The sequence below is a fragment of the Pimephales promelas genome, chromosome 3 (genome assembly GCF_988280905.1).
Source record: "Pimephales promelas chromosome 3, fPimPro1.hap1.1, whole genome shotgun sequence".
NCBI lineage: Eukaryota > Metazoa > Chordata > Actinopteri > Cypriniformes > Leuciscidae > Pimephales > Pimephales promelas.
Window position 1 is genome coordinate 34264994 of NC_142771.1, and position 16668 is coordinate 34281661.

The 16668-nt window shown below is 39.2% G+C and overlaps 1 protein-coding gene and 1 long non-coding RNA gene across 3 annotated transcripts in view; one reads left to right on the plus strand and one right to left on the minus strand.

The window, feature by feature from the left end:
• The window catches only part of p2ry11 (purinergic receptor P2Y11), a 106073-nt gene extending 103433 nt beyond the window's left edge, over positions 1 to 2640 (minus strand). Inside the window, exon 1 of the mRNA XM_089128775.1 lies at positions 2611 to 2640. Coding sequence (XP_088984901.1) covers positions 2611 to 2621 — 11 coding nt within the window. The 5' untranslated portion in view covers positions 2622 to 2640. The remainder of the gene's footprint in view (positions 1 to 2610) is intronic.
• Positions 1 to 16668, plus strand: part of LOC120489298 (uncharacterized) — a 186496-nt gene that overhangs the window by 22753 nt on the left and 147075 nt on the right. The window lies entirely within an intron of this gene.

Below are 16668 nucleotides of genomic sequence, written 5' to 3' on the forward strand. Positions count from 1 at the left end.
GCTTTTTACAATAAGTATTGTTTCAAAGCAGCATTACAGTGATAACAGACAAATAATTCAACTATGTTCGTTTCGTAGGGGTGCGACGAGGCGCTTATCTCGCAAGAACGAGACGAGGCAAGATTTTTGCACAATTTTTCAGAAATCCTCAATGACAAAATTCATGACTGGAAAAATAGTATGCAGGTGCATTTTGCAATCTTTTAACTAATAATGCACTAATGCATGTCATTTCAGGTCTACTTTATGAGTATGAATTATCAAATGCATTGAAAGAAAACAATATACAAGCACTGAAAAAGGTTTTATTGACTGGTGTTTCTCCTGTTTAATTTCACGTGAGTCTCTTCAGACCTTACTGTACATTTAAGAGCTTCCTGAACTTCTGATTGAGGCTCTGTGTGACGTCCTAACTGAACTCATTGAAATTTGAAGTGCAAACAATAAGTGCGAGTGCAACCATAATCAAAGTTAGCACACAGACTCTTTATAATTGTTTTGAAATTGCTGTTTTATTTTGCAGCGGCAGTTATAGGGTTAATACGACGAGTTTGGAAATGGTAGAGAGAAGCGAGGCTGGTGTGTTTTGTCTCTATGTTGTTCTTGTGTTCCGATTATAAGTTCAGAAACAGAGCCTCCCGTCTCGTGTCCTTCGAAGCATAGCTGTCAACATTGAACATTGAAAATAAGGGATATTTCTTGGATTCCATCCCCTAAATGAGGATTGTTTTTTTTTTTGTGAAAAAAAAAGAAATGACGAATTCTTACCCACAAACTTTAAAAATAAAGCACTAATCATTAAAAGTTATAAGAGTTTATAACTAGCCTACATATGAGAGAGAGAAAGAGACAGTGTGTCTCTAATACCATAGAGAATGTTTAAATACTCATTATGCTGGTAATAATAGAATGTTAGTCTAACGTTAGCCTTAACGTTACGTTAGATTTTAAAGATAACGTTCAAATACGTTGTTGACTTAACTTAGAACAGATGTAGACATCCTTGTTTGATTTATCCACATTTCGTTGGTTGTTGTCTACCGCATAACTTAATCGCATAACTTAATCTTGAGCAGACACTTATCTCGGTTGAGATGTGGCTTGGGAAAGGGTAAAAAAATACACACCGTCGCCCAGCCTCTCTGGAACCTAGTGTTGGAGCCCATGCACACCGTTTGACCAATTTAAACTTAAAATGACAAGAAAAACGAATGAAAACTGACTAAATCCAATACTTTTTTAATAGAAGTGGAAGCAGAGAATGTCTGAGTGTATTGGGGTAGCTGCACACTGTGATTGGCTCATTGCGTTTGGGGGCGTGGCTTAGCCATAGGTCAATTGTGTCAGTGCAGGCAGTACAGTACAGTACAATACAATAATATTGTTGAATATTAAGTGTCCCCATCTAAGCAAGCCAAAGGTGAAATAGGGCAAGGAACCAAAACTCCATCAGGTGACAGAATAAAGAAAAAATCCTTTTGTAGAAATAAGAAATAAGGCTCAGTCGGGGGGCCAGTTCTTCTCTGGCCAACGAACGAACAGTATGATTTAGGCTGCATCACAGGTCAAAAGTCAGATTGGATCGGAACTTTCAGAATATTTATCATCATGCCGGTATGGAGACTGGTGGACTGACCAGCGTGGCTCCTCTTCATCCTCACAGAACACCGTAATGTGTTTAAGTATTTGGGCCCCCACCCCCTCCCTCAGCCTACGAGCCCAAGGCACTCACCGAGCTTGTCCCAGAATCAGAGCCGGCTATCAAAGCCTGTAGTTTACGCGAACTGTCCAACCCATCTAGAGCCAGGAGTGGACCTCTGCCTAATTGATCTGTGGTCCGCAGATCCAGTTCCCTCCCGAGTCCCCACTCTCGAGTCTTCGACTTTTCCGCTGGTCTGCTGGATACTCCACGCACCCTGGTTCGGCCTCCGTCGATCAATCCCATGGTGTTTGTCTCCACCGACTCCCACTCTTTCCTTTTTTTTTATTTTTTTTTTATTTAACCTTTATTTTACCAGGTAGGCCGATTGAGAACAAATTCTCATTTACAACGGCGACCTGGCCAAGATAAGGTGAAAAAGTCCAAGACAACAATAAGTTACACACAAAATACACAAGGCACAAAAGACAGACTAAAAAAAAACAAAAAAAAAACAAAACAATGCAGGGTCAAGAAAAGGTACATATAAGTCTATTGGGTAACCAACATTAAAACACTCAAATGTCACATGCTCTGCACCCTCCTCCTTCTTGAGCCCCTGCCCTGTTAGTAGTGAAAAAGGGGCGATTTCTACCGAGAGGGAAACGGAATGTGATTTCTAGCGAGGGATTTCTACCCATCCACCCCACCCCACTCGGAACAATATTTCGCCTCTGGCACCGCAGAGGTCTGTGCACGCCAATTCATCAGGTGTATTAGTTATAGTGCCTTCCGGAAGGGGGCGCTACTGTAACGGTCTCATTCTGTTTTGGTTTTGTTTGCTCTGTTTCCATTCGCCTTTGCTCCATATCATTATTTGGATATATATAAAACATACACCTTTATTTTACTGTACAAAAATTAAAGGGATAGTTCACTTTGAAATTCATTTTTGATATGTTTTAGCTTACCTCAAGGGCATCCAAGATGTAGGCGTCTTTGTTTCCGCAGTATGTTCAATTTTGACATTTTTCAGTCAAACCGTTGTTGTCTATCAGTCATACACTGGAGCCTAAGGGGGTCCACCAAAAAGCATGCACAGAGAAGTCCAAATTAAACATGATTTAATGACTCGTAAATGTAAGTACACATTGATGGCCTAAGACACGAAACGAGCGTTTTTTGTGAGAAACAGTATTTATATCGTTTTTACCTCGTGTAATCACAGTAACATCCAAGTGATCTGAATCAGTTGTGCAATCTCCAACTGAACCGAACTGAATCAGTTCAATGTTACGCCGGAAGTGATCGCTTGCGTGTGACGTCACTCAATATTTACACGGAGATTTCGGAAGTTTTACCTTTTACTAAACATATTTAGATATACCGAAATCGTCTTCCATTGCGGTTTCCCGTATATCTAAATATGTTTAGTGAAAGGTAAAACTTCCGAAATCTCTGTATAAACAAAGAGTGACGTAGGCGCGCAATCGATCACTTCCGGCGCAGACCGAAGCGCCCGTGCCGTCAGATCATTTTGTCATGGCTATGATTACAAGAGGTAAAAATGATATAAATACTGTTGTTTTCTCACACAAACCGCTCGTTTCGTGTCTTAGGCCATCAATGTGTACTTCCATTTACGAGTCATTAAATCATGTTTAATTTGGACTTCTCTCTGCATGCTTACTCCCCCTTAGCCTCCATTATATGACTGCCAGACAAGAACGGTTTGACCTAAAAATATCAAAATTGAAAATACTGCAGAAACAAAGACACCTACATCTTGGATGTCCTTGAGGTAAGCTAAAACATATCAAAAATGAATTTCAAAGTGAACTATCCCTTTAATCTGCGTTCTGTAACTAATCAGCATGGTTGTAGTAACGCCGCTGCTATGACACAAAATCTACACAAAAACCACTAAAAATAACCCCAATAATGACCCTACATTTCAGTAGAAAAAAAAAACAAAACCCAGCAGTGTGTATATTTACCAAGTAAGCATATTTAAATGGGGACTTCAGTAGCTAAGGCCAAATAATTGGCTTGCTAGTTCATGTAAAATTTTGTTACCAAATGTGCAGAACGGGAATATTCAGTTCGTGTTCAGAGAGCGTTTCAAAAACGTGTCTCGCACAAACAAAAGATTAGCCAGCTTGGTTCCCAAATTATCCAAGGTTGAGTACCAATGCAACTGAACTAAAAGATGAAGCTCACACAGGCCTGGATGACATTTATGCTTTGACTATTTTTTACAGATCTCAGCAAGTATCCCACCCATTACTCATAGACCATTTCTGAACTGAAACAGGAGGTCTGAGTCAGCTCTGCCCTATCTTATTAAACAGCCGGTGCGAAATGACTCTATTATTCTGTCAGTGTCGGGCTCCCCTCTCAGCTCCCAAATTTCACAATTAACAGCAGGATTATGTACTGTATCTTTGTGTGTGCTGTGGTGCTCAGGAGGAAGCTAATAATTTTGCCCCATTCTACAGCAGCTTTTCCTAGTTTCCTTGTACCAAAAAAAGCAAGTCATTTTTTTATTTATGTTATGAATAAATTTCTCCCTCCAGGACTGTTCCTGAAAAGCTTTGTTTAAACAAATACACGACTCCCATGACTCTCTGACAGCAGACTGAACTGTGTTTTTCGACGTATGTTTTTGGCCCTCAGCTTCAGGAGGTTAAGGGAGGCGCGCGACTACGGTGTTCCCCTACGCGCTCTTTTACATCTAAATGTGTATAAATATTCATCATCCTAGCATTTGCATCAACAGCCTGAACACTTTCATCTCGGCTCGGAGTTTCAGAAAATAGTTGGTGGGGGTATATATTTTTTTTATCTTTTCCCTCCTTTGCTGCTGTTGTTGTTTGGAGGCGAGCGAGGATCAGGCGCTGCGCTCGGCTGCCTGAAACACGATTAGCAGCGGAAGCCGGATCAGTGCGAGCGCATCATTAGCTACACTTCGGAGGTGATGTTTTTAGCCTCATTACAGTCCTGGGATCAGCGATGACCCCCTCCGACACACGTATGCTGGACGTGGAGCACACAAAGCTCAGGCTCATCTCCATGGCCTAATGGTTTTCTCTCTGTTCCACAAAATAATCGCTCCCGGCTTCTTCTTTTTTTGCTGTTCTTTTAGGTGGGGGAAGGTCACCTCTGACACATATTAGTGATTACGCCTCCCTTATGTCCTTGTTTTCCCAGGCTCAGTCGGGATAATGCTGTTTTTGTCCTCTCCTGTCTCGATTTCTTTCACTCGCGAGCTTCAGAGTGCGTTTGTCACACTACAGGACGGAAACGCAGGTGTATGGTGTTTGTATGCACGTCGGTATTATAACATTATAGTGCGTGTGATGAAAAGCTCTCTCGCTCCGCAGTCCCCCTGGAGAGTTCAATTTTCTGTTATTGCAGAGAAATTAAACATGGCTGTCAGCTTGCCTTTCCAATGAGGTCCATCACATGTTGTGCGGAAGGGGTGCAGAGAGTCGCGATGGAAAGGTGTGCATGTTATAAAACACACACAGACAAACAATCATCAAAATTATCGCTATTACGCCGCCTTCACACTGGCAGTTTAAATCAGCTCCGTAATACGCAATACGTTCCCAACGGACGTCGTACTACACAGTGAAAAGCGTTGGACGCGGGTAGAACAAAAATGGCGGAGAGATTAAAAGTTGATTCTGTCAGTTCTGAATGATCTCTCTGATGAGGGTTATGCTGCGTGAGGAGGACGTTGACATGTCAGGTCGGCTAAAAAATGTGATATAGTGGTCAATAGTTTAATGTCTACCTTCAGTTTAATTGTATTAACTGCCCTTATAAACGTTAGAAAGTCATGAAAATAAAAAATGACATGACAACTTATCGTTATAAAATCAATATTTATTTTATTAAAAGTTAATAATTCAGGTTTGTTTATCAGTACCATAGCAACGCTCAACTTCCGCTGGAATTGTCGGATAGGAACCGTCCGTAGCTTTTCGCAAGAGTTCAAATTTTTGAACGCATCCGGATGACCAACGGACACGATTTTCTTCGCACCGCACTCGGTCGGACCCGTTTCGGACCCATTCGCATGCGGTCTGCGAATCTCCATAGGAAATGAATGACTTCCGGTCGTTTCGCAGCCGCATCGGAGCTGGCCAGTGAAGGCGGCGTTAATCAAGGTCTTTTTCGATAAATGAGGACTGGTGCTTGGGATTCTCCAGACACTTTATACTTCAAAACAGTTTTCCAAAGGGTACGAAAAATACTGTAAGGCTTCTTTTGTTAGCATTTAGCTTTTTTCGCCCTGCAGTTGTTGACGTGTTTCAAAAACCATTCATATGAGCAGAAAAAGCTTCCCGTCCTTCTCGAGATACAGCCGTTTCGGTCTCATCAAAGCTTTTCTGGCTGATACATAATGCAGATTGTGTGTTTAGGCTCATTGAGGAATCAGTGTTGGATTTTCATGTTTGTGGATGATTGTGTGGCACATGTTCCTTCTCTTATTTATGCTCGCGATGTCTATCATTTCTAGCGCTGGGAATATTGATGGTGCTTCAGGGGATCGAAATGTTGCTGAGTATGGGAATTACTTTTTCGTATTGAAACTATCTATTGATGTGTTCTCTGAATGTGTCACGATGATATATTCATGCTGTCTGTTCAGTGACACCAAAGATGTAGATGGTGTTAGTTCTTTCGTTCGTCTTTGAAACACAAATTATGATCTTTTTGATTAAAGTCAATTTCCCTTAAGACTTTGACTCTGCTAAATGCATTGTAAAAGTAATTCATATGGATTGATCGGTTCAATCCAAGTCTTCTGAAGAGACGTGATCGCTTTATATGATGAACAGATTTCATTTAGGCTTTTATTCATGGACATTTTATGCATAGAGCAAATCAAATATTGTAAATGGATGCTCAAACATGCTTGCTTGTTGCATGTCATTTGTGTTTCAAAGATGAACGAATATCTTATGTGTTTCGAACAACATGAACAGTGAGTAAATGTGTGAACTAACTCTGTAGGTCACCATTCACTGAAAAGAAAAAGAAATAACAATGTCCAATTTGAATCGTTCTGTTGTTAATCTTGTTGATCCAGTTCACAAAACTGCTCTGAATGATACGTTAACGAATCCGATGAACTCGAGTCTCTCACGGAGTGTGATTACATGCACAGGCTTACTTATTATGCTTCATAATATGACAATGTGCAAGGTAATAAGCTGACAATGTGCAAGGTCGTGTTAACAACTTTAAAAGCTTAAGCAAAAACTGATCAACACAGATTTTTCCCCATGACCTCTATTTCGCTCTGCCTGAGAGCACCTTTACTGGTGTTCTTCTTGCTTATTCAGTGTGTTTATGTCTGACTATTAGAGGAAAATGTCACAAAATGATTATACGTAACGTTATGATTATACGTTTTTGATCTCACTACCGGAGAAACAAAATCATGTCCCCATGCAGGTTTATTGATTTGCATGTGAACACTTAAAATAGATTTGTATTGTTTGTTGATATTGGCATTGATGTGCACAAAGGCATTCACTTAGTCAATGATTTTTTTTCTATAAACTGCTTACTGTATCTATAAATAGATAAATTTTGTCTGTTTCTCACTCTATTGTATGACTTCTAAAGTCTTTTATGAAACTTTTATGGACCTTTTTTTAATTATTTGAAAACTTTAAAAAAATCTCTTTCCTCGAAATGGTCTTTGTCAAACAGTGATCTTTGTTGAGGTTATAGTTGTGGATATCTGCTTTAAATAATCACTGCATTGATAAATGCATAAAATCGTTCTTTAATTTTTTTTTTTGTGAATTAAATGCTGTGGTTGAATTCACTCATATCACCAATCTGTCAGCTTTGGCATTTATATTAAAATCTTATTTCATCAATTTCCTCATTTATTATGAAAAGGCTGTATTGCCAGCACAGCATGTTACCCCAAGGTCCCTGTTCTGCACTTCCACTATCTCCTTAGCCATCTCATTCTTTGCCTTCACACACACACACACACACACACACACACACACACACACACACACACACACACACACACACACACACACACACACACACACACACACACACACACACACACACACACACACACACACATGCAGTATGATTGAAATCTGCTGTTCAATCTCTTCTCCTATACCCTTGGGACTGAGAGAGGAAAGAATAGTGCAGAGAGGTCCGAAAATTACGAAATATTTTATGAAAATGTTCTTTTCTCTCGTCTATATTAAATTTCTGGCCAGTGAATGGAAGAATAAAGCTGGTTTTGCAGGTGTGAAAGGAGCTCTTCAAAGTAGCTGAATTTGCACTCTTTTATTTGGATAGGAAACAGACTGAAGTTCCATCACTTTTCCCCTTTGGAAAGACCAGCTTCAATTTTCTGGTTCCAGTTAGTTTATGCTAGATAGTGCTGGTGGACCATCATATCAAAAAAAAAAAAAAAAAAAAAAAATCATGTTCTTAATCAGTATTTTTGTCTTTTTTTCTAGTAAAAATATCTATTCATCCTTTAAAAAAGGATACATTTATAAAGGATACATAATACATTTACTTGTCAAGCAAAGCTGTGTAAGATATTAAAGCCTATCAGAGAATTTATACTGGAAAAAGTGTAATTTTCACACTTCATTCTGTGGTGCATTTTCCAAAAGCATCGTTTGACGTCTATTTTCCATCATTACCAGCATAGTTCCAACGATTTTGTGTTTTTCGGTAACCATATAGCTCCAACAAGCAGTCGAAAACAGTTTGCAGATTTGTGTGGTTGGAACTACAGCTATCGACCTGTGGTTAGAAGCTTTTCTTGTTAGTATGTGGTCTTAGATAGATCATGCTCTTGAGCAAAAAAAGCAAGCAGCATTCAGTACATACTAAACTATATTAGTTACAATCTAGTATACTATAGAAATGACGTTTAATGAAGTTGAATCAACTATCATGTTAAGTCAAGAACTAACATAGAACTAAATTGAGCTGAACAATTACACATTTTTGGCTTCTGTAGAGCTGCTTAAAGCTTTAAACCAATTTATTTCATTTCAATTGATTAATTTAGCTAGATTAATATGGTTATGTGAAGCTACATTAAAACAATCTACATTGTATAACACTGTGTCCTAACTACACGCAACGCGATAAAATTCCAGCGACAGCAAGTTTGTCTGTCCACACTTGACGCGACGCGACTGTGAGATGCCACGTGTCAATCAAAAATCACAGCCATTCAGAACAGCATGTGGGCGGAGTCTCTCTGTGAAAGCACACTGTTGGCCTGCACTCGCATTGGAAATGGGTAAGGACATAATCAAATCAAGAAATAACATTATTAAAAATCTAAACATTAACAAAATATACTCATTGACTAATTTTGTTACGAAGTAGCTACAGTCGTATGTTTGCATAGAATTCATTTTGAACGCTATATTACATGCTTTCAAAATCTGAGGTAAATTATCCGTTATCGCTTGTGGCACAGTGACCTAATGCCTTTGAACATCGATAATCAGTTCGTCGATGTTTGATGATTAAATATCCATGACACGCAGAATTTCCATGTTGTTGGCGGATCTGTCAGCCGCGACGTCGCAGAAATAGGAACCGTTTCTAAATTAGAAACTTCGCGAGTCGCCATCATGTCTGGTTAGGACAAAAACTCTGATTAAAGGAGTAGTTCACTTTTGAAAAAACTTTTGCTGATAATTTACTCACCCCCATGTCATCCAAGATGTCCATGTCTTTCTTTCCTCAGTCGAAAAGAAATTAAGGTTTTTGATGAAAACATTCCAGGATTTTTCTCCATATAATGGACTTCAATGGGAACCAGACAGTCCAAGGTCCAAAAGACATTTAATAACAGTTTCAGATGCAGCTTCAAATGTCTTTAAACGACACCAGACGATGAATAAGGGTCTTATCATGCGGAACGATCGTTTTTTTTTCAAAACTTATTCTTAAACTTATAAAAATGTAACTTTTCTAAGGACAAATGCTTGCCTTGCTCTATTCTGTGACGTGCGTTTTTAACGTCACGTAATACGTAATTACGTTCAAAAGGTCACGGGCGACGTAGCCGGAAGTACAGAGTCAGTGTTTTCAAGTTGAACGCATAGGTTTGAACGTGCAAACTAACTCAAACGCCGTTTACAAAAAAAGGAATTAAAAGGTAAAACAACGATTTCGATTCTGTACTTCCGGCTACGTCGCCCGTGACCCTTTGAACGTAATTACGTATTACGTGACGTTACAAACGCGCCTCACAGAATAGAGCAAGGCTAGGATTTGGCCAAAAGTTACATTTTTGGAATAAGTTTTGAAATAACCGATCGTTTCGCATGATAAGACCCTTATTCATCGTCTGGTGTCGTTTAAAGACATTTGAAGCTGCATCTGAAACTGTTATTAACTGTCTTTTGGACCTTGGACCGTCTGGTTCCCATCGAAGTCCATTATATAGAGAAAAATCCTGGAATGTTTTCATCAAAAACCTTAATTTCTTTTCGACTGAGGAAAGAAAGACATGGACATCTTGGATGACATGGGGGTGAGTAAATTATAAGCAAAAGTTTTTTTCAAAAGTGAACTACTCCTTTAACATGGAAAAGATGTGTCGCGTCGCGTGTAGTTAGGACACGGTGTAGAGCACTATAAAGAAATGTGACTAGCATTTTCTTGACTAGCAGATACAATTATATAACCACCACACAAAAGAAAATCATCATTTTATAAACAATTTTGGAGGCCTGAGAGTGTTTGTGCCCTTTACAACAATGAGCAGTGATTTCTGTAGCGCTGTTGATTTTTTTTCCACACGTCTGCAAGCATCCTTGCTCTCTTACCCACCCTGAAAAAAACATCCACTACTCCTCGATTAGACACCAAGTTCCTGTAGTTCACCTCCTTAGAAGGTGCTGTGTTAGAAAACGTGTTTCAAAGGGTACGAAAGGTGCTGTGTTAGAAAAGCTTATAAATGAAGGTGTAACAGAGGAGTAACAACGGGTGGAAATACCTCTTCGCACGCGATGTGAATTATAACCCTGTTCTCCACTGCAGGCTTTTAGTGTGGCCTAACTTTCGGCAAATATTGTTTCTACAGACAAACTACTCCAGACTGCAGACAGAAATGAGTTTTATATTAAGGTTTTGTCTCATAAAATCCCTTTTAAATTATAGTAATGTCTCTGTATCGCTGTGTGCCAGTCGGCTTACACAAGACTGCCCAAACTTTCCCATTTATTTTGTAGCATCCGTGGCTTGACTGATGAAATAGTGCCTGCTGAGAAGATGGATCATTTCATTGGTTTTCGTATTCTATAACACTGAACGTCTTTTATATTTTCTCATTTAATTTAGTTTCTATTATGCATTGGAGCAGGGTTTTTTTTGAGGGTTGCAAGATATTAAGTTTTATGCAGAAAATTATATAAACTGTAAATTCGTAAAAACGTCAACGAATTTGATATAACCACTGTTTAATTTTTGAAACACTGTTTTTTCTTCTTCCACAAAAGTACATCTGGATATACTTTTGTAAAAAAAAAAAAAAATCTATATTTGTATTTGTTTCTCTGTCCACTCTTTGCATGCACATCTATATTTAAACATGAATGGTGCTTGTGTTGTATCTTTCTGTAGAGGTTTTCCTCACCCACTATCGCCTTTATCTTGCTCAGTAATTGTAATCAGCTCTGTAAAACCTGCTTAAAGTGCTTTTAAAAGTGCTTTTGAGCTGAACTGAAAATGGTTCAATTCAGATTTCTATGTCTAGCAGTGCTTTAAAAAAGATTTGCTCTCATCTTAATACTAAAAATATATTATCTAGATTTTATTTTAGTATTTTTTTTAATAATCTATAGATCATTTTTAATAATTTGCTTTAAATTTAGAACAATGGCAATTTAAAATACAATTATTTAATTTTGGAAATGTTTTCTGCTGCATAAATGCATCTTGTTAAAGCATAAAAAACATGGTAACACTTTACAATAAGGTTCGTTAGTTAACATTAGTTAACTGCATTAGTTAATATGAACTAATAATGAATAGCACATATACAGCATTTGTTAATCTTTGTTAATGTTATTTTCAACATTTACTAATACTTGATTAAAATCTTGTTAACATTAGTTAATGCACCGTGAACTAACATGAACAAACAATGAACAGCTGTATTTTCATGAACTAACATTAACAAAGATAAACAAATGTCGTAACAAATGTATTGTTCATGGTTAGTGCATGTTAGTAAGTACATTAACTAATGTTAACTAAATGAACCTTATTGTAAAGTGTTACCAAAACATTATCTAACTCTAGAGCTGATTAAACAATAATAACTGTATTAATTAATGACAATGAATCAAGAGCTCACTGTTTGTAAATAGCCTAATGATATATGAACAATCTAGAAAATACAATATATAAACTATGAATAACTATAACCAGTTTGACAATTATTTGTTATTACTATAGTATATAATTATTAAAAAGTGTTACCTATAGAGTGCCGAAGTGATGACGTCACTTTGTAGGACAACTCGGAAGCTAGCGGCGCATGGGTTCCCTCGATCGAAAGGCTATACATTTTCCCCATAGACTTTTGGAAAATTGCAAAAAACAACAAGATCTGTGTTTAACAAAGAGTTGTGACCCTTACACGTTTTGTCTATCAAGATAATCTTTACAAGTTAATCCAAAATTTATACATTTTGAAGCCTATATAAAGTTTTTAAAAAACACAAGCAGACACAATAAAGTTTAAAAAACCACAAGCAGGTTATAACTGTGTGTTTTATGTCAGATCAAAACTTTAAAATATCTAGAGGCTTTGTTCACCACAGACGATTTAGCAAAAACCCATTCAAAAATCCCATAGACTTTAGAGCGAGGGAAGCGGTAGTGCTAAAATGCTAACTCACTTACAGAGTGACGTCATCACTTCGGCACTCTATTATTTTTCACAGTCTACATTTGGTATTTGTACACGAGATATTTCATGAAAATCATGAAACACCAATCTGATTGTAATTACATCTATAGAGCACAGCTGATTGGTCCCCGATGTGTTACCCTCCACCTTCCCCAGCTCCACCTGTATACATCTGCTATGGGTAATTCATGAATGCCTGTAGAGCAGCAGCACATCTTGCTCACAGCAGCATGTCGTCGTGTGTATTGGCAAGTGGCACTTGCTCTGAGCAGCAGCAAAAGCTATAATCAACAGAAGCAACAATAACAGCAGCAGTGTAGTAAATGTAATCCATCAACTCAAGACCAAACACATTTACAGACTCATACGCATTACCACACCAAACAAAAACTCAGAGAGTTTTCATGACTGAAATATCGAGCTGCCTTTTACATTTTAGGATGGGATGCCCGCACACCAGGATGATCATATTTGCAGGTCAATTGCATCTAAAAGATTGAAACCCGGCCCCAGCTTAGAGTCCAACATCACGTCTACACCGGAAAACATTTGAAAACCCCTTTGTTAACAACACACACTCGCTGTTGTATATTAAAAATCAGAACTGTCAGAAAACAGTCTACAGGCAAATTACAGCAGCAACATGTTGCATAATGTTTGATATGAATATAACATATTTAGTTGCTTACAGAAAACCATTCCTGCATTGGTCTGTTCCCGTTACACTTGCTTTACAAACCTGTTGTTCTACCTCCTCCTGTTGTTGTTGTTGTCGTTGCTACACTCCAAATCCCATCACAGCCCATCTGCTCTATTACCCTCCATTTGGATGTCCATTCTTGATCCTCCATAAAGAAACTCCATTTTCTGGCAAATTGGGTTTGTTGCCTATGCCATTGCTGGACTGAGTAATTATACTTAGAGCGCACGGCTCACTGGCCGCACATCACATACGACTGGGGACCTCTTAGCTGCAGAGACTGTGATGGAAAGGTTTTGTAGGGCACAAACAGAAAGCAAACGTTGTGAGGCGCCTGAGCTCTTGCCAACATAAGAAAGAACTTAATTTGGGCTGTAAAAGCTACTTGTCGGTAAGCTCCTTTCTCGCCTCTCGGCTCAGGCTACGCGGCTTGCTTTGTACACTTTTTAACATGTACCAAGAATCTTTGAAAAGCTCAAATTGCAGTTCAATTAGAAGTGGAGTGGCAGGTACACCTGCTGTGTAATTGGGCACCATCTCTTTACACGAGTCAGCAATTTATGGTGGTCTCACAACTAACGATTTACTGCTACGCGAGTAGGCGTGCGCCGAGCGAGAAAGAGAAAGAGGGAGTCTGTGACCGGCCGATAAGCACTACCTTAAATTTGGCTGCTGATATAGTGGAAGTGAGAAGCCTTAATTCAATCTTATTTTGCTTGTGTATTGCTGTTTAATGGTGTGGTGTAAAAATAAATGAATCAATACTCTTGCCTGCATGTCTCTGTTCCCACCAGAGTAAAGAGTTAGGGAATAATTGAATGAGTGCCTCTCAGACTGAGACAAATGACTCTCATCTGTGACTGATTGTACTCACCAGCCCCTGCTCTCGCGTCCCTCTCTTTCTCGCTCTCTACCCCGTTCCCTCTCTGCCCATGTCCTCTGACTAATGTTAAAATTCAAATCAGAACAAACAATTTGGTGTCAAATGTTTCGGATTCGCTCTCTTCCGAGAAACCGAAATAAAGCGACGTTCCTTTGGCTGCAGAGAACATCATTATTGCTCCTCGTTTTTATTAATTTACCCCTTGAGAAGTTTTTGAATGTATTTAATGTCGAACTGAATAAGTTTAGTTAGACATTAAAGTTAGACTTCTCCCTCAGCGTTTGTGTTAATCAACATTAATCCATGTATAGCCCGGGTCAATCCCTGTGAAGCTGGCTTAAAGAAGGCTGTGAGAAATGGACAGAATGAGGAAGCTCCTGTTGTTGTTTTTTTTTCCTGCTCCTGTGGGATCAGGCTCTGGCATACGGCAAACCTCCTTTAGGCTACGTAGTTTAGCGGCACAGAGCGAAAACAAATTGCCAGTGGGGTGAGAGAAACAGACCTAAAAATAGTAGACTGAAAACAAGTCTTACATAATTTTGCTTTGCCGTTAAATACATTTTTATCTTCTCGGCAGACAACAATATGCATGCTGATTGACAAAAGCAACGTTTATAGCCTGCCAGATTTATTCCGTAAACATCCAGAAAGCTAAAGAGATAATGAGATATTTTTTTATTATTATTTAATTGTTCAAAAAAACATGTGCTGCAACCCCTCAAAAACTTTAGGTAACAAAAACAAAAACTTTAGGTTTTATTTTGATAGTCCACTTTAGACATTCTACTAACTCTAAGACCGAGTGTCCACCAAAGCGTTTTTCCACGCGCCTGGCGTACGTTTTCAATTGTTTTCAATGGAAGCGCCGCGTTTTTTAAACGCCATGAGCGTGACGAGGCGCTGAGCGTTTTTTCACGCTGAATCGCCGAGCGCCCAGCGTTTTTTACTGGTCGCTGAGAGTTGAAAAATGTTCAATTTTGGATAAAACGCAGCGCTCATCACTGTCCAATCACAGTAGAGGAGGGGCGGGACTAATCCACACCGACCAACTGTCACAACATTCTTTCTGTACAACGACTTCAACCAGAAGAGCTAACCGAACAAAATGGATGAAAAATTATTTTTTAGGCCCCATCCACACTGCTGCGTTTTCGTTTAAAAACGGAGAATTAAAACGAATACGACCTCCGTCCACACCAGCGTTTTATCTGCTTATTAAAACGCGGATCACGTGACCATTCACCAACACTGGGCATGCGCGTGCCGGTGTAAACAGTGAATGACGAATCAGGGAAGGATACGTCATGACTGATAACACCCAATCATAGAGCTGAGCGGGAGCCTCTGCGTCATCGTTTATAAACTCCCCCGTTTTGTCCCGTCCACACTAAAACGCCCTCCGGAGATTCAAAATGCAAAACAGAGCTGCAGCGTTTCTAAACTTCTCCGTTTTAGGTCTTCGTTTTTCCCGTTTTAGTGTGGACGGGGGGTGCAAACCTAGCAAAAGGTCTCCGTTTTTAACGAAAACGAAGTAGTGTGGACGGGGCCTTAGTATGAAATTATCTGCGAACAGTTACAAGTAAACTGTGCTGCGGATATTCTGTATCATAGAAACGAAACGTCTCAATGGAAAAAACGCTGCGCAAAACGCTCTCAAGTGCCCAAAGCACGGCGTCTTCAGCAGAGCGTCTGCCGTTTTCAGCTGGCTAAAAACGCTTTGGTCGACACACAGCCTAAGTAACTTCGCAACCACACGTGTTTACTGGCGTGAGGGGCGGGGCAACCTGTCACTCACATGACATCAATGCATGAGCAAACCACAACCATCCAATCAATTCCCCAATGACAAAATCGATCGACAAGAATTCTTGTTCAAGAAGCCATTTTACTCAGCTATATTAACACAATGGACAAAGGAAGAAAGGAATTTCGCAAATTATCTTTCATGCGAATTTTAAGATGTGTCCACCAGCTTTAAAGTCCCCGTGAACCGGAAGTTGCAAATGATTTTTCTCCAGTGCTGTGACGTATTTCCAAGTGAAACGGAATATTGAACAGAGGGCAGGGTTTTACTCTAGCGCTCCTCCTCTCCATCTCTCGCTCATAGCAAACTAACGGTTTGAGGGGAGTGGTTACGCGTTTCCCCACCCAAACTGTGAAACCTACGTCATCAGAAAAAGAAACCGTTCCAGACCGGAAGTAACTTTTCAGATTTTGATTAAAGATTACTAAGGTAAAACATTTTTTTAACATATATTCACTTGCACGGATTAATTGTTCACCACAAGACTAGTAATATGCGCTAACAAAGTAAATAGGTTCAATTTTGATTTCACGGGGACTTTAAGATGATTCCATCAGCGTCATTGTTATTCAGCAATAAACTGTAATTCATGATTTCACTGCTTTTGAGTGGGTCCTGCTTCATGGTTTGTGATGGGCACCCACTGGTTTGCGATATGCCACTGGCTTTTGGGGCTGCAACAATACTG